Source organism: Myxocyprinus asiaticus, chromosome 10 (assembly GCF_019703515.2).
Source record: "Myxocyprinus asiaticus isolate MX2 ecotype Aquarium Trade chromosome 10, UBuf_Myxa_2, whole genome shotgun sequence".
Lineage (NCBI taxonomy): Eukaryota > Metazoa > Chordata > Actinopteri > Cypriniformes > Catostomidae > Myxocyprinus > Myxocyprinus asiaticus.
The window spans coordinates 34,644,181-34,666,741 of NC_059353.1; the positions used below are offsets into that span (position 1 = coordinate 34,644,181).

The 22,561-nt window shown below is 37.2% G+C and overlaps 1 protein-coding gene across 1 annotated transcript; it reads left to right on the forward strand.

Moving 5' to 3' along the window:
- Positions 1 to 231: 231 nt before the first annotated feature.
- Positions 232 to 19,815, forward strand: f5 (coagulation factor V). The gene is made up of 25 exons (XM_051707859.1): positions 232 to 408; positions 874 to 956; positions 1,157 to 1,279; positions 1,689 to 1,901; positions 4,198 to 4,359; positions 4,474 to 4,695; positions 5,709 to 5,874; positions 5,968 to 6,148; positions 6,299 to 6,395; positions 7,829 to 8,034; positions 9,311 to 9,461; positions 9,563 to 9,775; positions 10,633 to 12,895; positions 14,901 to 15,069; positions 15,192 to 15,428; positions 15,661 to 15,877; positions 16,343 to 16,522; positions 16,601 to 16,717; positions 16,804 to 16,875; positions 16,962 to 17,047; positions 17,140 to 17,295; positions 18,785 to 18,929; positions 19,044 to 19,195; positions 19,294 to 19,476; positions 19,565 to 19,815. The coding sequence occupies exons 1-25, from the start codon at positions 266 to 268 to the stop codon at positions 19,709 to 19,711; spliced, it is 6,084 nt and encodes a 2,027-aa protein (XP_051563819.1). The 5' UTR covers positions 232 to 265; the 3' UTR covers positions 19,712 to 19,815.
- Positions 19,816 to 22,561: the final 2,746 nt, after the last annotated feature.

Here is a 22,561-nt window from a genome sequence, read left to right on the forward strand (position 1 = left end):
TTTAATAATTACAGAACATTTAATCAATTAAAACAAAGTTTACATTTAGAGTGTTAATGAGTACTGGAGTGCTAATAACCAAACAGTTTCAGTTTTTTAAATAATGATAGTGCACTGCCCTCGAACAAAGTGTTTAAATACACTAGTGTGTTGTGTGTGTGTGTAACGGGGTGGGAGAGATAAAGCTCACTGCCATTTCTCTGAAAGTTCAGAATTCCCTGCACTCTGGCACAGAACGTTTCTACCTGGAGTTTCATTGTCAGATATGCGGCTCTGCTTCTGGCCAGGGGCCTCATATGGTTTGGCCCTTCTGGCATTCCTGTCTCATTGTGCAGCAGCTGTGGAGAGACATTATTACATTGCAGCTGTTAATATTTACTGGGACTACTCATCTGATGGACAGCAAAGGTATGAAAAAAAAATTGTTGGGCACATGAAACATGCTTCTTGTGTTTTTCTAGGCCATTAGAATGACTGTTTAATTTGTATGTCTATGCATTTTGGAGATAAATAATAATATAATAAAATACAAAAAATAACACAGTTTGATAACATAGTTTGTTATATTCACAATAAAGCAGTAATAGCACTCCTAAATAAGATTTTTAAAATAAAATGTTTGATTTTTTTTTATTATTTTTTTTACATAAAATTACATATTTTAAAATATTTTATATTTTGAATTGATTTGATGAAAAATGTATAAATAAAGTTTAGAATGAGATGTATAGAAATTAAATGATCACACATAAAATATTATGAATAAAGTTAAACCAGCACCTAAAATCTACTTTAAGGGACAAATGTAGAACTTTGTTATCTAACTTATCTAAATAATTCATACCAGTGGATGTATTTTTTGTTGCTTTCCAGGACTGGACCATCTTATAAAAAAGTGGTGTACAGGGAGTATGATGCAGGATTTACACAGGCTAAAACACATCCCTTGTCCTCAGGTACTTGAACATAACACTAATTAACTTAACACGTGCAAATGGTTTTATTATAACTTTAAAACGTGTATTAATTTTTTTAGAAATTGTCATGAAAAGACCATCCCTAAACACATATGGCATTTACATTTTTATTTAAAATTTTATGAAATAGTAAAAACAAATTTTCATGTATAAACCGAGATTCATAATGAATGTTCTAGGGCTACTTGGTCCTACATTGCGTGGACAAGAGGGTGACACAATTATTGTCACATTCAGGAACATGGCTGATCATTACTACAGCCTGCACCCACATGGCATTGCTTATGGGAAGCAGTCAGAGGGTGAGTATTCTGATGTCATGATTGTGGTAGCTGTATGATTAATGCAATAGTGTTGTAATGTACAGCATACTAGTAACAAACATACACTGAGCTACGGAAAGTAGCACAGTGTGTAATGAGTATTTTTAGAGAACATTATGGATTATTTCACTGGTTGTCATTTAGTTGAGTAAAAAACTTGAGCAACACAAACATCTGTGTTTGATCTCTTTGAAAATATTAACCCGAGAGACAGATTAACCACAGGCTGTACCCAAGTCCAAGCAGTGTCCTGAATCTTTGATAAACATTTACTTATACAACATACGTAAAATCAAAAAAGAATTCCTAAAAAAGGTTAGTTTAATTCGTATAAACATGTAATTTTAAGCTGCATCATTTTCACACTGCTAACTAATGTTTTCTTTAGGATCTTCTTACTTTGACAACACTTTACTCCTTGAGAAAGAGGATGATCTCATTCCACCCGGTAAAGAGTACACATACCAATGGGACATAACATCTGAGGTGTCCCCCACAGCTATGGACCCCCCATGCATCACCTACACATACATCTCCCACGCTGACATCGTGAAGGACTACAATACAGGGTTGATTGGTATAATGCTGATCTGCAAGAAAGGTTTGTGTATCTACCATTGTATATAGGTGTGTGTATGTATCTGTCTGTCTGTCTGTCTATCTATCTATCTGCCTATCTATCTACAGTGGCATGCAAATGTTTGGGCATTCCTGGTCAAAATATCTGTTGCTGCGAATAGTTAAGTGAGTAGGAGATGAACTGATCTCCGAAAGTCATTAAGTTAAAGATGAAACATTCTTTTCAACATTTTAAGCAATATTAGTTTATAATTTTTATTTTGTACAATTTTAGAGTGAAAAAAAGGAAATGAGCACCATGCAAACGTCTGGGCACCCCAAGAGATTTGAGCTCTCAGATAACTTTTACCAAGGTCTCAGACCTTAATTAGCTTGTTAGGGCTATGGCTTGTTCACAATCATCATTTGGAAAGGCCAGGTGATGCAAATTTCAAAGCTTTATACATACTCTGACTCCTCAAATCTTGTCCCAACAATCAGCAGGCATGGGTTCCTCCAAGCAGCTGCCTAGCACTCTGAAAATTAAAATAATTGATGCCCACAAAGCAGGAGAAGGCTATAAGAAGATAGCAAAGCGATTTCAGGTAGCCGTTTCCTCAGTTCGTAATGTAATAAAAAAAATGGCAGTTAACAGGAACGGTGGAGTTCAAGTTGAGGTCTGGAAGACCAAGAAAACTTTCAGAGAGAACTCCTCGTAGGATTGCTAGAAAGGGAAATCAAAACCACTGTTTGACTGCAAAAGACCTTAAGGAAGATTTAGCAGACTCCGGAGTAGTGGTGCACTTTTCTACTGTGCAGCGACACCTGCACAAATATGATCTTCATGGAAGAGTCATGAGAAGAAAACCTTTCCTGCATACTCACCACAAATTTCAGCATCAGAAGAATGCAAATGAACATCTAAACAAGCCTGATGCATTTTGGAAACAAGTTCTGCGGACTGATGAAGTTAAAATATAACTTTTTGGCTGCAGTGAGCAAAGGCATGTTTGGAGAAAAAAGGGTGCAGAATTTCATGAAAAGAACACCTCTCCAACTGTTAAGCACGGGGGTGGATTGATTATGTTTTGGGCTTGTGTTGATGCCAGTGGCACAGGGGAACATTTCACTCTTAGAGGAAAGAATGGATTAAATTAAACACCAGCAAATTCTGGAAGCAAACATCACACCATCTGTAAAAAAGCTGAAGATGAAAAGAGGATTGCTTCTACAACAGGATAATGATCCTAAACACACCTCAAAATCCACAATGGAATACCTCTAGAGGCGCAAGCTGAAGGTTTTGCCATGACCCTCACAGTCCCCCGACCTAAACATCATTGAAAATCTGTGGATAGACCTCAAAAGAGCAGTGCATGCAAGACGGCCCAAGAATCACACAGAACTAGAAGTCTTTTGCGAGGAAGAATGGTCGAAAATCCCCCTAACAAAAATTGAAAGACACTTAGCTGGCTACAAAAAGCTTTTACAAGCTATGATACTTGCCAGGGGGTGTTACTAAGTACTGACCATGCAGGGTGCCCAAACTTTTGCTTCGGGCCCTTTTCCTTTTTTGTTATTTTGAAACTGTAAAAGAAGAAAATAAAAAAGTACAACTGCTTAAAATATTAAAGAAATGTGTCATCTTTAATTTGAAGCTTTTTGGAAATCAGGCCATCTTTTGCTCGCTTAGCTATTTACAGCAACAGAAATTTTGATCAGGGGTGCCCACACTTTTGCATGCTACTGTATATCTACAGTGTCAAGAAAAAGTATGTGAACCCTTTGGAATTATCTGCATTTATGTATGAATTTATCTTAAAATGTACAATAATAAACAAACACAATCTCTTTTAACTAACAACACACATATTGTATAGTACTTCTACATATTGAGTACATCATTCAAACATTCACAGTGTAGGTTGGAAAAGGTATGTGAACCCCTAGGCTAATGATGTCAACAAAAGCTAATTAGAGTCAGGAGTTGGCAAACTTGGCATCCAATTAATTAAACTAGATTGGAGGTGTGGGTTAGAGATACTTTGACTTATAAAAAGCACTCAACTATTTTGAGTTTGCTATTCACAAGAATAATCTGATGACGTGGACCATGCACATACTTTTTCTAGCCACTGTATCTATCTGTCTATCTGTCTGTCTACTAATCTTTCTTGATGAATTCTCCTTTTCTATTTAAAATATATTTATTTTAAAATTTATAGCCAACGTGTATTCAACATTCAAATTTCTCAGAAATTATTCATCTAGAAATAGCATTATTTGTTTAGGATTAAGTGTTGTTGTTGTTGTTGTTATTATGTGTGCTTGCCCCACAGGCGCTCTAGACAATTCCGGAAATCAGATCCATTTCCATCAGGAAGCTGTGCTGTTGTTTGGTGTGTTTGATGAGAACAAAAGCTGGTACAGCTCTTCAGGCCCTCCACAGGCACAGAATGTCAAATACACCATCAACGGTTATACAAATGGCTCTGTACCTGGTTGGTTCATTATATACTTTTAAAATATCATCTTTCAATGTAGTGAAGCTGTACTGTTTTTCACTATTTCTCCTATGGCTGCTTATGTATACAATCATTTCTGTTGTCCTCTAGATCTGGGCATCTGTGCCCACTCCATAGTCAGCTGGCACCTGTTGGGCATGAGCTCTGAGCCAGAGCTCTTCTCTGTGCACTTTAATGGGAATGTCCTTCTGCAGGATGGACACAAAACCTCAGCAGTTGGCATCATTAGTGGCACTGCAACTAGTGCCAGTATGACTGCTGTCTACCCTGGGCGCTGGCTCATCTCTTCTCACATTAGCAGGCACTTGGAATGTAAGATCTGCCAGAGATCCCACAAGTCTTCATGAATTATCAACTAACAACATCTTTCAATTTGCCAATACAACATACTGTATAAAGTCACTGAGCGCTTTATTAAGAACACCTGTACACCTACATATTCATGCAATTCTCTAATCAGCCAATCGTGTCACAGCAGTGCAATGCATAAAATCACTCAGATGTGGGACAGGAGTTCAGTTAATGTTCACATCAACCATCAGAATGGGTAAAATTTTATCTCAGTGATTTCAAGCATGGCATGATTGTTGGTGCCAGACGGGCTGGTTTGAGTATTTCTGTAACTGCTGATCTCCTGGAATTTTACGCACAACAGTCTTTAGAGTTTACTCAGAATGGTGTCAAAAACAAAAAACATCCAGTGAGTGGCAGTTCTGTGGACAGAAATGCCTTGTTGATGAGAGCGGTCAGTGGAGAATGCCCAGGTTGGTTCGAGCTAACAGAAAGGCTATGGTAACTCAGATAACCCCTCTGTACAACTGTAGTGAGCAGAATAGTATCTCAGAATGCACAGCAGGACCGTAATGTTCCTAATAAAGTACTCTGTGAGTGTACATTTTATTTCATAGCTTTATATAGTAAATATAGAGGATTAGTTCATCCAAAAATTTATATTCTGTTTTGCCCTTGTGTCATTCCAAAACCGTATTACTTTTATTCTTTCATAGAACAATAATATATAGTTTTGAATATCCTGGCCACTCTTTTATGTTTATTTTTTATTTATTTATCATTTAGATTCATTTTCACAATGTATTATTTTATAATGAAAGTGAATGAGTAAGTCAGTATTCCGGCGTTATTTACAATAACACATACTTTTATGGTCATTTTGGAGGTTGACAGCCACAGTCCTCATTTGCTTTCATTATAAGGTAAAGAACAGCCAGGATGTTCCTCAAAAATCCCCCTTTTGCGGTCCACAGCAATTACATTGCCAAATGCTGAACTATGAGTGTTACTAAGTTTTATGTGTTGTTTTGCAGCTGGCTTGCATGGTTACCTGAATATTAGGGCATGTGAAGAGTTCCCTGCACCTAAAAGAAGGATAACCATTCAACAGAAACAGGAAAGCCAAGAGTGGACTTACTATATAGCAGCAGAAGAGATTATCTGGGATTATGCTCCACACATGCCAGACAACATAGATGGGTATTAATCAAACACTGCATCATGACTCATCAACAGAACATGCCCTTGTGCGAATGCCATTCTTAAGCCATATTCTCACTGTTTTCACCTTAGGGATTTCCGATCAAAATATTTAAAGCAGGGGCCACAGCGGATAGGTAAAAAATACAAAAAAGCTGTGTTTACACAGTATAAAGATGGCACTTTTAAAGAAAGAGCAGAGGATAAGCAAAGAAAGAAAGAACTTGGGATTCTTGGGCCAGTGATTAGAGCCCAAATCAGAGATGTCATAAAGGTATATATAACTTTATCTTAACAATAACACTTTCACAGCACTAAATTCATTACTTTTTTTAGCCATCACTATGGTATAAGAGGTAAACAGATGAAGATTTAAAGATTTTGATGGTCAGGATACATGACAGTCTCTATGTTGTTTCTATAGATTGTCTTTAAAAATAAAGCATCACGTCCATATAGTATCTATCCTCATGGACTGACCATTGATAAAGCAGCAGAAGGAGCTAGTTACCCCAAGGGAGGTTGGTACCTGTGAATTTCTCTTCATCTGAATCTTACACACACAAGCAACTGACAAATATATCTTTTTTAAGACCCAATTAAATGGCTTGATGAGCACAGATTTCTTTCCTGTGTTGACATATTTACAACGGAAATAGGAAGTAGGGCAGGACATAACAAAGGGTTTGTCCCATTTATAAAATAAGTTTTACATCAATTTTACATCAATACCATGAGCTATGATCTGCTTCTTTGCTACTGCTAGTCAGTGGCAGGTGGTATTAGGGGAAGGGACATTCTTATTCTAGAGTGCATTTTATTGGATGAAATGTTTGTACAGTATGAGTCATCAATATTTTGGTCAGTTTTCCAGGAAGAAAAAGACTCTAAATCTTAAATATGTCTATCTGTAAAAAGATAATTATATTACAGTTTTTCTAAATTGCTTTGGCTCATTCTTTGAACTCAACTGTAAGTGCAATTGTCACAACTGTTTTATGGGACATCACAACACTATTGCATGTCTGCAAAATGTAGTAACACCCAAAACATTCCATTCAGGCTTCAAAACCTAGTTATTGTGTCAGTAAATTGGCCAATGCCACCAAAATGAAAAGTTTTGTTGTCATCGTGTGAGCCGTACTGGTTAAAATGTTTAGATGTTTTTTCACCATGGCAGTTATCCCTGGAAATTTTTGTTCTACTTTTTTGTTGACACTGACTGCTTACTGTACTATAGAAGAATGACAGTTTTTCTACTGTGTATCACACTGAGTAGGTAAAGTTTACTGGGAAAAGTCAATACTGTACAATACTGTAGTACACAGAAAAAGGATATGCACATTTGTATGTACACAGTACATTTATTTTGTAGCAATGTGTTACATGTAAACAGAAAATTCACATTTGCATGGCAAAAACATTCCATGTCATAGATATTTATGGAATATACATGTATGTCTGAAAGATTTTGACAGCTGAATGGATCATTTTTGCATGTGATGGCTCACACGATGAAAGAATGTTTAAAAGTTGTGAAGAGTATGACAATTTCACTGAGAATCAACTCATCAGTTTTGATCAGCAAGCCATATGCATTTAGTTATTGTGCAAATTGTAGACAATTGCATTTACTCTTTTGCACACGTCACAACACGTGCAATTTGCTTAAATGAATAAGAAATTCAAATCTGATGTGAACAAATTTTTGTTTTGAAAAAAATAATTCTCATTTGAGAATTAAGCCAAAGCGATTGAGAAAAAATTGAACTTTTAGAAGTACACTCGAGCCTTTAAAATAGTAGACTACATGAGAAGATGTATGAATTGAGAACATTAAAATGTATTATGCATGTGTAAGGTCTGTAAAATCCTAAACTATATGTTTGAATGTGACTGAACAGATTAAATAAGGTTGTTTATTTGTCATTTCACTTTGCTTTACATTTCAAAGGGAACCAGACACATGGTATCCAGCCAGGAGATACCTACACATATGTATGGAATGTGGCTGAGGAAGATGTGCCAACAGACAGTGACCCGAGATGTCTAACCAGGATGTACCACAGTGCAGTGGACACTCCTCAAGACATTGCTTCTGGTCTTGTGGGTCCTCTCCTCATCTGTAAGAGTCAGTCCCTCAACAAAAAGAATGTCCAGGTAACTGCTGTCCATTTGTCCTACATAGGGCCCCTGGATTCTACATATTATTGTATTTTTTTCCATAATGCAAATTTTATCCATAAAAATAGCTAGATGCAATGATAAATTAGCTATTTTACACAATATTCTTATGTAATATAACAGTTTTTCTCAGTCGATTTTATAAATTTCTAACTATAATCAGTGCTCTCAAAACAATTAACACAGCGGATGAAACAGACACTCAGTTTTGCAAAACAGTTCAATTTCACTGCATAATGAAGCAACATTCTTTTCTGATAATGCATTTATTAAAACTAAATACTAACATCAAAACTATAGATGTGTTCTCTATTGAATTCATAACATTTTCAGCTATAGATACATAACTCTATGATTGAAATAACACATTTATCATAGAATTCCACAATAAAGACCTTTTTCCAACTGTTTTCATAAAATGTCTCAAAATTTCTTGATGTTCCTGTTCTTCCTCTGGAAGGATGATGACGTTTACTGTAAAAACAAAAAAACAAACAAAAAACAGCAAACAAACAAAAACATAGCAGTCTTGCTAAATTGTATGGACCTATGGCAGCACTATAAGCACAGATGGTACAGTAATTGTGGACATTGATTGAATGGCATGCAGAGGAATGGCATTTCTCCCTCTTTTTTTTTTTTTTTTAAAGTCACTGTAGATCTGCTCACATTAGTCCGAACACTTTGTGTGTCTCAGAGAGACCGTGATTCATAATATAATTTTTCTCAGTCGATTTTATACATTTCTACAAAGTATAATCAGTGCTCTAAAAACAATTCACACAGCCATAGAAACAGACACTCTATCGAAAAATGTAGTAAATTGCATTTTCTTTGCTGTGTGCGTTACTAACACAGCAGATATCAGTATGAAGGCATTTGACAACCTGACGTGCATTTGAGAGTATGACTTTCATTTAGCTGTTTGTGTTAACTGTTTTAAAAGCATGAATTTTAGATCAGAGAAATTTGTATGAACTGTTTCGAGAAAATGAGGAAAATCAAGAAAAATGCACAATCTGTTCAGGACAATTACAAAGTGTTCAGATGGCTGTATTAATTGTATTGAGAGCAGTGACCTGAGTTTAGAGAAATGCGTAAAATCGATTGAGAAAAACTGTAATGGAGGCTGCTTATATAGTGTTTCAAATCACTCACATATGAGCCTTAGAAGGTACAGTAGCTGGGTCTAGCTCACATGGTAGCAGCTCACTAGGCTTTGGAACTTGAAAACAATTCTTCTCTTTCTCAGCTAAAAGCCGACAAAGAACAGCATGCCATGTTTGCAGTTTTTGATGAGAACAAGAGCTGGTACAGTGATGAGAACATCAACACATATTGCAGTGACCCCCAAAAAGTAAAAAAAGATGATCCAGAGTTTTACAAATCAAATGTTATGCATAGTGAGTGAAAATATTTTGACATTCTTTCCCCAATATTGCCATATCAGTATTGATGACCCAGATATGGTATATTACTATCTACCGTGTATACATTTTTACAGCAATCAATGGTTATGTGTATGAAAGCGGCCAAGAACTGGGATTTTGTAATGGCGAAATTGTGACGTGGCACGTGTCCAGTGTTGGGGAACAGGATTACATCCAGACTGCCACTTTTTATGGCCATACATTTGAGCTGAAACACAGGGAAGAGGACATGCTTAGCCTCTTTCCCATGACCGGAGAAACAATCACTATGAACATGGAGAATATAGGTGGGTATCCAAATGATTCATAATGAAATGAGGTATTTAATTTTACTGTAAGACTTCAATTTTCACAGTATAAAGAAATACCTTTAAAAGGCAGATGGCATCTTAAAGCAATAGTTCACCCAAAAATAAAAATTCTCATCATTTACTCACACTCAAGCCATCCCAGATGTGTATGACTTTCTTTTTGTGCAGAGCACAAAAGATTTTTAGTATCTCAGTTAGTATTTTTAGAATATTTCAGCTCTGTAGGTCCAGACAATGCAAGTGAATGATGGCCAGACCTTTCAAGCTCCAAAAATCACACAAAGTAATCCATAAGACTCCAGTGGTTGAATCAACATCTTCAGAAGCGAGATGATAGGTTCGGCTGAGAAACAGATCAATAGTTGAGTCCTTTTTTTTACCATCAATCTCCACTTTCATTTCCACATTCTGAAAGTGAAAGTTGAGATTTATAGAAAAAAATGATTTAAATATTGATTATTTTCTCACCCAAGTTGATTGCATCTCTTATGGATTACTTTAATGCTGCCTCAATGTGATATTTGGAGCTACAAAAGTCTGGCCACCATTCACTTGCACTGATAGGATCTACAGAGCTGAGATATTCTTCTAGACATTTTTGTTTGTGTTCAGCAGAAGAAAGTCTTACACATCTGGGATGGCATGAGGGTGAGTAAATAATGAGAGAATTTAAATTTTGGGCTGAACTATCCCTTTAAAGGAGCCTGTGAATATTATTTGAATAGATGTTTGTGAAATACAGATCTGATCAACAACGAGACCTAATATATATTCTGTAGGTTTCTAATATTTTAATAACTATGATTAAAACATTTGTATTCTCTACTTTATAGGTATTTGGCTTTTGGCATCGCTGAACTCTCATGATTCCACAAAAGGAATGAGGGTGAAATTTAAAGATTTTGAATGCTTCAGAGATTATGTCATGGAATACGATTATGACACACCTGAAAAATTCACTGTATGGAAACCTCTGCCCATCACTGAAATCCAGAAAGTTACAACAAACCCAGATAGTCCTAAGGTGACTGACGTGGCCAGTGATGACTATGCAGAATACCTTGGCCTAAGAACATTCAGAAACCACAGTACAGATGAGGTTGAGCTTCTTGACCTTTCGTTTCTAGATCATGAGGAGGGTTTCTTGTCAGCTGTTGAGGAAAGGAGTTCAGCCCTAATGAATGAGTTGGAAAAATCACACAATGCTACTTTAGGATCTTTTAATAAGACTCAACAAAAAGATGTCCTGAGTGAAAGAACAGAAGATGGATTGCTCAAAAAAATAAGCACTTTTGATTCCAATGAAATTATCAATGAAACTTCCAATAATATCTCACATTTTCCAGAGGTAAAAAGAAACGTTCGCAGTGCATCAATTAGGCCAGTAAATGACACAGACAGTAACTCTACTAATATCACTCATATTCCAGTTACTGAAGGAAATTTCACCAAAGCAGATGATGGCGGTTTATCACAAAAGTTCATAAATACAACAGACATTGTCTCTATTAATAAAACTTATTTTCCATTTATTGAAAGAAACATCACCCTTTTGGAAAAAAACACTCATGTTACCATAATTGAAAGAAATGCAATCATAGCAGGGAATGGCAGTTCACCACTAGAGCTAATGAATGAAACTTACAGTGTCTCCAAAAATACTACTCATGTTCCAATTATTGACAGAAATGTCACTCTTTTGGAAGATAGTACCACAACATTAGAGATAATAAATGAAACATACAGTGTCTCCACTAGTACCAGAGACATCTCACATGTTCTAGTTGGTGATACAAATTCAACAACGGAATATATTGCAAGACAAAATTCAACTGAAGCAAAGCCCCTGCTATCAAACCAAACTTTAGAAACGTATGTGGTAAACAGAACAGTAATTCAAGAAGAGCTATACTCTTTAAATGGCACTGGCGATTTGGATGGTCAGAGCGATAGTTCTGGTCATGTCTTCATATATAGTGTGCCTACTAGTCTTGATTCTCACTTCAACAGCTCAGTGATACAAGAGGAAGAGGCATTTGTGCTGCTGGACACTGGTCATTACTCGGACATTTCAAATGATGATAAGACTGTAGTGGAATATGATATCTCACCAACAGTCGAAAGCACTTTATTTACACCTTATCTCAATGTTTCCATGCCACCTACAAATAGCACAGTGCAAAGTGATGAGTCTGAATTCTCAAATACAACCTTGTCTGATTTCGGCCCGTATTTTGGAGCGGAAATAACAGCAAACACATCTTCATCCTCTAACGGTACATTGAAATCTTATGGTGAAGCGTTCTGGAATGCATCAGAGATCTTCCACTCTAATGATATGGAGAATATTTCCTTCTCTCTCAGCTTTTACAATGTTTCATCCATGCAGAACAGCTCGGAAAGTGAAACTGAAGCGAGTCTGGAGGAAGTGGCTATCTATCTAAAGAACAACCACAGCGAGGCCATCCTCACTTCTCCTCTCAACCCAGCAGAAGAGCATTGGGGTTATGAGGGCAAACATGAAGTGGTTCACCTGGAAATTCCAGATCACATAAACAAATACATCATAGACCAGCCAGCAGCAAATTTAAACAAGACAAAAAGTGAAAAGAAGGAGGAGAAGAAAAAAGTAGTTCACCATAGGGTGAAGCCAAGAAAAGGATTTGGTATGAAGACAAAGAAGAGGAAAGACTATAAGCCACAGCCCCCTTCTGCTGTGTCCACAAGGGGTCTGTCTCCACGAGGTTTTGGACCTGCTGGGTTCACCCCAAGGGGAGCAAGGCTTATCTCTAATGAGGATGACCTGACAGGGAAGGCCATTGTCATAGGAGTGCCAAGGCGAGATTTCAATGATTATGACCTATATGTTTCAAAACATGAGCAGGATACAGATTTTGATAGTGCCTTTGATCACCCTGAAGAGTATGAATATGTGGAGTACAAAGACCCTTATAGCACAAAGGCAGAGATTCAGAACATGGTAGTTGATTCAAGCATTTCTCAGCATTTCTTAAAAAAGGCAGAGGAAAATAATACCAAGATCTATTTCATCTCAGCAGAGGAAGAAGAATGGGATTATGCTGGCTATGGGCAAAGGTACTGTCAGCATCATCTATTTCTCCCTTATTTTTTTAGAACAGTCAAGGGCGTAAATTTGGCTTGAACATTGGGGGGGTTGAAGCGTGAAGCATTTACCCATGTTTCCATTGATCATGGTTTAAATAATGGGGGTGAGGGTTTGTACTTGCTTGTTTTGATTAATGAGGGGGTTACCCTCCCCCCTTATTTTTCTAGAGGATCCTTACTCAAAAACAAAACAAAAAAAAAAAACAAGCTAAAAACCAGCCTAAGCTGATTGGCTGGTGTTAGCTGGTTTAAGCTGGTCTTGGCCAGTTTTTACTGCCTGGTCAAGCTTAATCTCACATAGCCAGACCTTTGTCTTAAACAGCAAATGTCTGGGATCTATAGCAGCTTACAATGGCAAAGAGCTGCTAGACAGGAAATGTCCTCTAACTAACATGTAAAGCAATCAGTCACAGTTGGTTTAGTCATCACATGCCATTTAGGGGTGGGGTTATCCGAGATATATCATTCCATAATAAAAGACCATCATGGGGAAAGATATAATTCATATAATGGCGCGTGAGTCTCCGCGAGCAATTGCACAGTAAACACAATTGGAAAATAGCGGAAAATCTGTACAAAGTCTAAGTATAGTATAGTAAAACTGAGTATTTTACAGACATAACTAAGTAAACAAAGCAGAATATGCAGCTCTGCTCATGAATATCTGCTTTACTATTTTGCTACATGCCTCAAATAACTCTGAATATCTTGAAATGATTTTATTTCTCTAACCTTGCAAATTTGGACAAATCCGGTGATTATTTTGCCCTCAAAAGTGCTCATTGTATTGAGGCGGAACCTTGTGAACACAATTCTGTTTCCAGGCGGAAGGATGAAAAGTCCTGTGTGCTTCTACTCACAGGAAGTTCCATCAAACCCGCCAATCAGATTTGCGCTGGGTGGTTTGAGAAAGCGTTTTCCGATTTTGCGCGCTTTTGGTGCATTCAAGTCCTCCTGGGAAATTCGTACTTACGAGATGTGATGTGGGTTTAAGTGATTTTACTCGGAAAGAACAGACCCATTTTGCAATTTCATATTTCTTTCTCTCCTTTTGACTTACTAGCAAAGGCAGGAACTTTTTTAGCACCAATGCAACAAAATGAAGAGCAAAGCCACGCATAAGGTGTGTAATTAATGCTTTGTCTGTCCAATTTATCATTCTTGTGCGGCCACATATAATGATGGGAAATGTAGTTTTGTTGCAAACGCTTGTCTCTGCGTAAACCAGAAAAATTAGGCTTATTTTCTGCCGAGTTTTATTGTTATCCTTCATTAAAAGCACAAAAAATGCATTCAAACTGAACTGCACAGTCAAAATCCGTCCGCTGTAAGTGTATCTCGATGGCGAAGCAGAGAGGGTTCCAAGATGAAGACGATGTTCGCAGTCTTGAAGGAAGAAAATTCTGAAGAAATGGTGATTGAGAGCCCGCTTATAAAGGCCAACTGTGCACCTAAAGTGGCGGGGCTCAAACATCATTCCCAATCAGAGGATTGGCGTGATTGTATAAGGAATTCAATCATCTAAGAAGAATTCTCCTTAGTACTTACAGCAATGTTGAGTGAACTGAATTGAAAGGGAACTGAATTATTACCAATCACAATTTAATTTCCACCATGATTCTTAAATCAACATGCCGCCAACTTGGAAAGTCGGGGCTTGAAGAAAATCCTGAGCTTCCCACTCGTAATTACAACTTTTTGGTGCCTATCATGCGCGCTTAACTTGTAAATACGATCAATCCGATATGACTTCAATCCACCATTTGTGCATCAGAAGGTTATTGCACGGACTGTGGGCAGTCCATGGCCGTGCCGTCTGAGGCTGAGACTAGGTCAATCTGTGCTGAAAGTGCCCAAAAGCCAGCCAAGATACCAGACTGACCAGCTAAGACCAGCCAAACTGCTTAGGCTTAGTTTTTTGTTTTGATTTTTCAGCATGGATGCAATTGTATTTTGTGAAATTCTATTTGCACAGGAGGCTGGAAAAAACCTCTCAAACTACAAGGCCCACAGCTTTCAAAAAAGTGGTTTTCAGAAAGTACCTAGACAGCACCTTCAGTATCCGTGACATCCGGGGGGAAATGGATGAACACTTGGGGATTCTGGGTCCGGTCATTAAAGCTGAAGTTGATCAGAAAATTATGGTACACCTTTAAATCTCTGATTAAATCTTTTGCAAAAATGAGAATTTGAAGCCAATTACATATAATATATACAGTATATTTACAATTACATTCCTTTAAACATTGTCTGTTTTCTATGCTAGATTTTTTTCAGGAACCGTGCCAGCCGTCCATACTCTTTGCATGCAAATGGTGTGAAATACTTTAAACAAAATGAAGGGCTGAGTTATGATGATAATTCACCTTACTGGTACAAGATGGACAATGCAGTTCAACCCAACAGCACTTTCATCTACATCTGGACTGTAAATCCCAAATCTGGACCAAAAAATAATGAATCTGACTGCCGCACATGGACCTATTACTCTGGAGTGAATCCTGTAAGCATTCTTTTATGGTGTTTTGAACACTAGTTTGTTTCTGGTGGTGCGGTGTAGTGGTAAAGCTCAGGACTGGTAACTAGAAGTTTACTGGTTCAATCCCAGCAAGGCGTTGCTCCAAGGGCACTTTGCATGTAATAAGTGTACTATAAATAACTTTGGATAAAATTTAGTATTCAGTGTGTCTACTTAGCTAATTAATTATCACGAACAATTTATCTTTCTTGCATAGGAGAGAGATATCAACTCTGGGCTTATTGGGCCTCTTCTGGTGTGCAGGAAGGGTACACTGAAAGAAAATCCTGTGGACAGAAGAGAGTTTGTGCTGCTCTTTATGACCTTTGATGAGAATAAGAGCTGGTACTATGTGGAGAACCGAGAAAGGATTGAGAGGAAAAGCAGAGACATAGTCAAGAATCAATTTTTCCATGAGAATTTGAAGTTTGACGGTAGAGACAAGCTATTTGTTTATATTCAACTGATTTATTTTGGTGCTCCACTTTTTCAATTTGGTCATTAATAATGGATTAAATAAATAAAAAAATAGTCTGATTTTGAGAACATTAAACAATATAATAATTAATGTCCAGAATAGTTGCTTTATGCTGTATATCATTACTTGGTTACATGGATGGTCCCCCCAAAATGAAAATTCTGTCATCATTCACTCACCCTCATTTTGTTCTAAACCAGTATGAGTTTCTTTGTATGGGAAATGCAGCAGTCAACATTCTTCAAAATGTCTCCATGTGTTCCACACAACAAAGAAACTCATACAGATATGGAATAACCTTAGGGTTTGAGTGAATGATGACAGTATTATGAGAGTAAATATGAGAGTATTCGTTCTGGGTGAACTATCACTTTAAGTACAGAATTTAAATTTAAAAATTATTTTTTATTTGTTTTGTCAGCCATTAATGGTATTATCTACAGCCTCAAAGGACTTCGAATGTATGCAAATCAGCTAGCAAAGTGGCATCTGATTAACATGGGCTCTCCAAAAGATCTCCACAGTGTCCATTTTCACGGTCAAACGTTCATAAATAAGGAATTTAAGGACCACCGTCAGGGTGTTTACCCACTTTTACCAGGTTTGTGGGGTGGGAAGATTTTTATTTAGGTGTATGATCTAAAATTCTCATTCACACTCAGCTCCCATCACTTCATAGGTGGATTTGCTACACTGGAAATGTTGCCCTCAAAGCCTGGTCTCTGGCAGCTGGAGTCTGAAGTTGGAATCTCCCAGCAGCGGGGCATGCAAACGCTATTCCTTGTGTTAGATAATGGTATCAAAATAAGTGCTACTGAACTTATCATATGAACACAATTGATTCTGTCAGTTCTCAACATTTGTCTGGTCTTTTTTTTGCAGTCTGTAATCACCCTCTTGGTCTCATTTCTGGAACTGTGAAAGATGAACACATATCAGCATCAGACTCAAGAGGTATGCTCTGAAAGTGTAGCTTTTTGCAGCACATAGTATGGTCATGATCACAAAATTAATAATTCCCATTTAACTCTGTGTTGAAGGACAATGGCATGCTTATTTGGCCAGACTGCATAACACAGGGAAATACAATGCGTGGAGTACAACAAAGCAAGGACAGCATATTCAGGTATCCCCTCATAATGTTGTGCAGACTATTAGCCCATAAATAAAGAAATGCTAATGAATAGTTATAAGAGGTGGCTGCTTCCTGCTTTCTAGGTGGACTTCCAGAGGCCCGTGGTGATTAGTAAAGTTGCCACACAGGGAGCCAAGCAATTCATGACATCACACTTTGTACTGAACTACACCATTTCATACAGCACAGACAAAAAGAAGTGGATCTTTTACAAGGGAAACAGTAGTGATGTCAGAATGGCAAGTGACTATTTCATTGTGTGGTTGCACATTGAATGTACATTTCAGAATACTGCAAAAATAATTTTCTTAATCAGTGTTTTTTATTCTTTTGTCCATGTAAAAATATCTAAACATTCTTAAAACAAGATAAGTTTACTTGAGACACTACAGTATTAAAGGGATAGTTCACCCAAAAATGAAAATTCTCCCATATTGTACTCACCCTCATGCCATCTAAAATGTGAATGACTTTCTTTCTTCTGTTGAACAAAAACAAAGTTTTTTAGAGGAATATTTCAGCTATGTAGGTCCATACAATGCAAGTGAATGGTGATCAGGGCTTTGAAGCTTCAACTGGTTTTGGGTGAAAACAGACCAAAATATAAATCCTTTTTTACTGTGCATCTTGCCATTGCAGTCTAAAGGCATGATCATGATTTCAAGCTTGTTAACACTTCCTAGTGCTTGTCGCATGCGTAGAGTGCTAGATGGTGCTCTAGGAAGTGTAATCGAGCTTGAAATCAGGATCGTGCCTAGAGTCTGCAGTGACAAGATGTACAGGAGTTATATTTTGGTCTGTTCTCACCCAAAAGCAACTGAAGCTTCAAAGGCCTGAACACCATTCACTTGCATTGTATGGACCTACAGAGCTGAGATATTCTTCTAAAAAACTTTGTTTGTGTTCAGCAGAAGAAAGAAAGTCATTCACATTTTAGATGGCATGAGGGTGAGTAAATGATGAGAGAATTTTCATTTTTGGGTGAACTAACCCTTTAAAGGTGCTCTCAGTAATTTTTTCCTCATTAAAAAAGTTTAACTCCTAATACTGTCATTTTGCAATATACTGTATGTAGGAAATCATTACCACTCACATTAAAATGAAAACTCCAGTCATATCAGTTACCTTATAAAAGCTGTTTTATTCTACATGGAGAGTGTCCGCAAATGGGGTCTGCCAAATGCTACTCGCTTAATCTCGGTAACCGTCCTGTTATTTGACACTGTAACTTGTTGATTAAAGTAATCATGGCTGACTGTGAATACTTGATTTCTACAATGGCATCTGATACTGAAAATTATTGATTTTAAATGATGCTGCATCCAAGCCACTAGGTATCCAAGATGACACAAGGACAAAAGTTACTGAGTACATCTTTAAGACTTGTTTCCATTGAATTTATGTCATGAATTAGATTATATTTTTTTATTTTATTATTTTATTTATTTATTTATTTTTTAAGCATAAAACTTATTAAATTTAGTTTGATTTATCCTTAAAACAAGAAAAACAATTTGCCAATGGGGTAGTTAAAACAAGTTAATTCAAGATATAATCTCTAAAAAAAACTAATTTTAAAATCTTATGCAATATTGCTTCTCTTTTAAAAAGTAATATTTTTTAAGGACATTTAGATAATTGTACTGAAAAAAGGCAAAAATACTGTTTAAGAAGGTGACTTTTTTTTTCCAGTGCATGAAAATAACTTGTTTTTTCCGTGTTTGCAAGACTTTTGAAGGTAACAGCGAGGCTTATGATGTGAAGGAGAATATATTTTTCCCACCTTTGATTGGTCGATATGTGAGACTGCATCCCTCACATTCTTACAACTGTCCAACTGTTCGTTTGGAGTACTTTGGTTGTGAGCTTGATGGTATGGAGAAAAATCTAACAGATTTTATTTCCTTATGTTGCCTTAAAGACAAAACAAAGATCAGAACCATTCACATACTGTATATTGTACCAAACTTCCTGATTGTGCCGGCAGGTTGTTCTGTGCCACTGGGAATGCAAAGTGGTCTGATTAAAGATAATCAGATCACTGCCAGTTCAGTGGCCTCCAATTGGTACTCTGGACATTGGCATCCTTGGTATGCACGCTTAAATAAGCAAGGGACCATCAATGCCTGGCAAGCTAAGGTAGCTAAGACATACTTCACAAATGAACACCTGTAACGGTATTGTAGTTTGTCAACTACAAATCACCCAGGCTTCAATTAACTGTCTGTAATTTACAGAACAATGACATGCAGCAATGGATCCAGGTAGAATTCCCAGTTGCAAAGAAGATAAGTGGGATTATAACCCAGGGGGCCAAATCATTAGGCACTGAGAAGTTTGTGACAAAATATACTCTGGAGTACAGTGATGATGGCAAGAGATGGTCAAAGTACACAGATGATGAAGATTATGAGCAAAAGGTATGTGGCAAATTTCCACACAATTGTGAAGGACTGCAGTGTTTTGTATTGTCAGGATGACTGACAGTGATTTATTTTATTTCCACAGACTTTTGAAGGCAACACTGATAACAATGGCCAAGTCAAGAACTACATCTATCCGCCAATATTTTCCAGATTCATCCGAATTATTCCAAAACGATGGCAGAGCAGCATCACCATGAGGATTGAGTTGCTTGGTTGTGATTTTGAATAATGACTGTTATCTTTCACTGAAATGTCAACACCTTTTTTTAAAAATTTATATTTGTGTATATGAGTTTGTATAATGAAATGTATTAAATAAATTCTAAAAACATGCTTTGAAAAGTTTTGATAAATTGGGTAACGAAAATGGTTGCTACGCCTGTTTTTACACCATATAGGAAAGGCCATGAGGCTCATACGTGCCTCAACTAGTGTTGCTTGAATGTCTGTTTACTTTGATTGGGTCAACAACACACATGATCTGGGATCCACCTTTGTTGTCTAGGTAGGACAGGGTTTTCAGATTTTGAGGATATGCACCCACTCTGTTTATCTAATATTTAATACCTCAATCTAATATCCATTGAGGAAGAAATGCATGCTTGCACTCTTGACATACTATTTAAATAACATAACTAAGGTTATGTATGCTACAGTATATGCATACGATATATATAATATAATATACAATTTGCTTACTGCATGCAGTGTGGCAGTTGAGTCTGTTTTTGAGAGAACATGATGTCAATCCATGATTCAATATCCAACACAGCTAGTTGGAAATCATCCACCACTGTCAATAAACATGGTGGTACTTACTTTTTATGCGAGTATGGAAAGCCTGGCTTCGCATTGTGCATTGGCTGATAAACCCAGACTTTTCAGTGGAAAAAGTCAATTTTCTTATCTTTGAACATCAAGGTTTGAAACTGCCTTTTGCAAGCACTTATACATAACATATTGTATGTCATTTAGCATGATGCACGTGTGTCCATGTTTTTACATACTGTTCGTCATATGACCATCATTTTGTCCAATCGTTTTTGCTTTAGTTGGGTATATGAATGAAACTTGTAAGTGAATGAGTTCTCTTTCACTTCCATTGTTTCAATAGCGAACGACTCAGTGAATCAGCAATTACTCTCTCGTTACATATTATTCACATTTGTCGCCATCCACTGGCATAAAGATGTAATCTGCAGAAACAGTGAGAAGGGTCTGTCTGCATCCTGCAAGACTACTACAAGGTGTGCCCACTATGTTACGCCTTAAAAAAAAAAAAAAAAAACGGTGAAATGCTGAAGTCTTGCAACAGTTAGATTTCACATCCCGAGGTTACCAGAGCCTGCTTGATCTAGCTCTGTTCCAACACGCTGTCCCACTCCCACCGCTATGTGTCGCTGAGCGATGACTACTAACTGCAGCCTGTGCCAACCAGAGAGCGAAGGGCACTTTGATGATCACTATCTGTATCACTTCAGTCTTCTATGAATGATTTTAGAGGATGAAATGCTGCCAACTCCAGCCATATAACAAGAGATACTTCACTACTGCCTGTACCTCAGATTTAGGATGGACTTCACCGGAAATGAAGTACCACTAGCTTCCAGCTGGACTGCTACCAACATCTGCTCAGTTTACTCTCATAAAACAATACAATACTCCACATAGATAACTAATATTGGCAGAGCCATGCATTGCATACAAGAGACATTACAGCTCATGCTAGCTACTGTACAACACTCATGTCAAAACAACATACTTTAAAAAAAAAAAAAAATTTGAAAGTAGGTTATGTCATATTTATAATAAAGAATCAATAACATGAATATGCATTATTTGTTTTTTCCATCAACATGGCAGCCAATATGAATAATGAAGTATAACCACAGTCATACCAAAAGCAGCAAAGTCCAACACTTGAACCTGCATCATATCTGTCATCATGTGCTGTGCCCATCGACAATGTCAGAGTCAACTTAAGATGTTTTTCAAAATTAAGGATAAAATTCAGTGGGGAATGCCAGCCTAACATGTTCAAGGAATGTTTCTGATAATAAAATAATATTTTTCACTCAAGTCATCTCAGTGCACGCTTGTTGATCCACGGTGAGTTAAAAATAATAATTCGTCTCAGCTAAATGGTCTCTGGCCTCACACTCTATAGAACTACAATGCCCATCATGCACTACGTCTCCTCCCCGAAGTTTGCACACTTTTACTCCTGATTTCTTGCAATACAGGAACAGTAGAGGTGTACAAAAGCAACGCGTTACTTTATTTAAAAAGTAACTCCGATATTATGGTCTAAAATAAAACATGTTGCGTTACTTTACTTGTTACTCAAAAAAGTAATCTGATTACGTAATGTGCTTTTATCGTGTTACCCCAACACTCCTAAGTGACTATTTGTGTTCCAATAGTCTGGTGGAAACATAGGATTTTATGACAAACTGTGCCCCCATGTGCAGCTGTAGTAGCTCTGGGTGTAATGGCAGTATGTTAATGTGTTGTTATGCTGGAGATCTGGGATCAAATCCTTACCCCTTGATATACTTTTTCCCATGTCTCTACTCTTAATATTTCCTATAATACTTATAGTAATAAATAAAAGAGATTCCTCACAGTGATTTGGTCACAGTGAAGGTTGGGGAGTTGAGAGAAGGATTTGATCTGGATAAAATTAACCATGGCTTTACTGTAGTAATATTGTAGTAACCATGTGTTTTGGTAGAAACTATATAGTTCTGATGTACTACCATGGTGTTACTACAGTAAAGGCCCAAACATACTCTACGCAAGTATGTGAACACAGACGCACCTTGCTACACAAGCTACATTTCACGTGTCGTTGCGTTGTGAAATGTGTCAGTGCTCAGTTCATAACACAACGCAAGTACGCACTGCATTCTCAACGTTGCTGCAAGGGGCGCTAGAGCAGATTTTCTTCTTTCAATCAACAAATGTCATGGTGGACTCGGGCAGCAATTTGAGTTTAAACTTTTCGAAAAAATATATACGACTTTTTGTCCCCAGTCCATTCAGACAAACTTGTTTTTTCTCCGTGTCTCTCCCCACT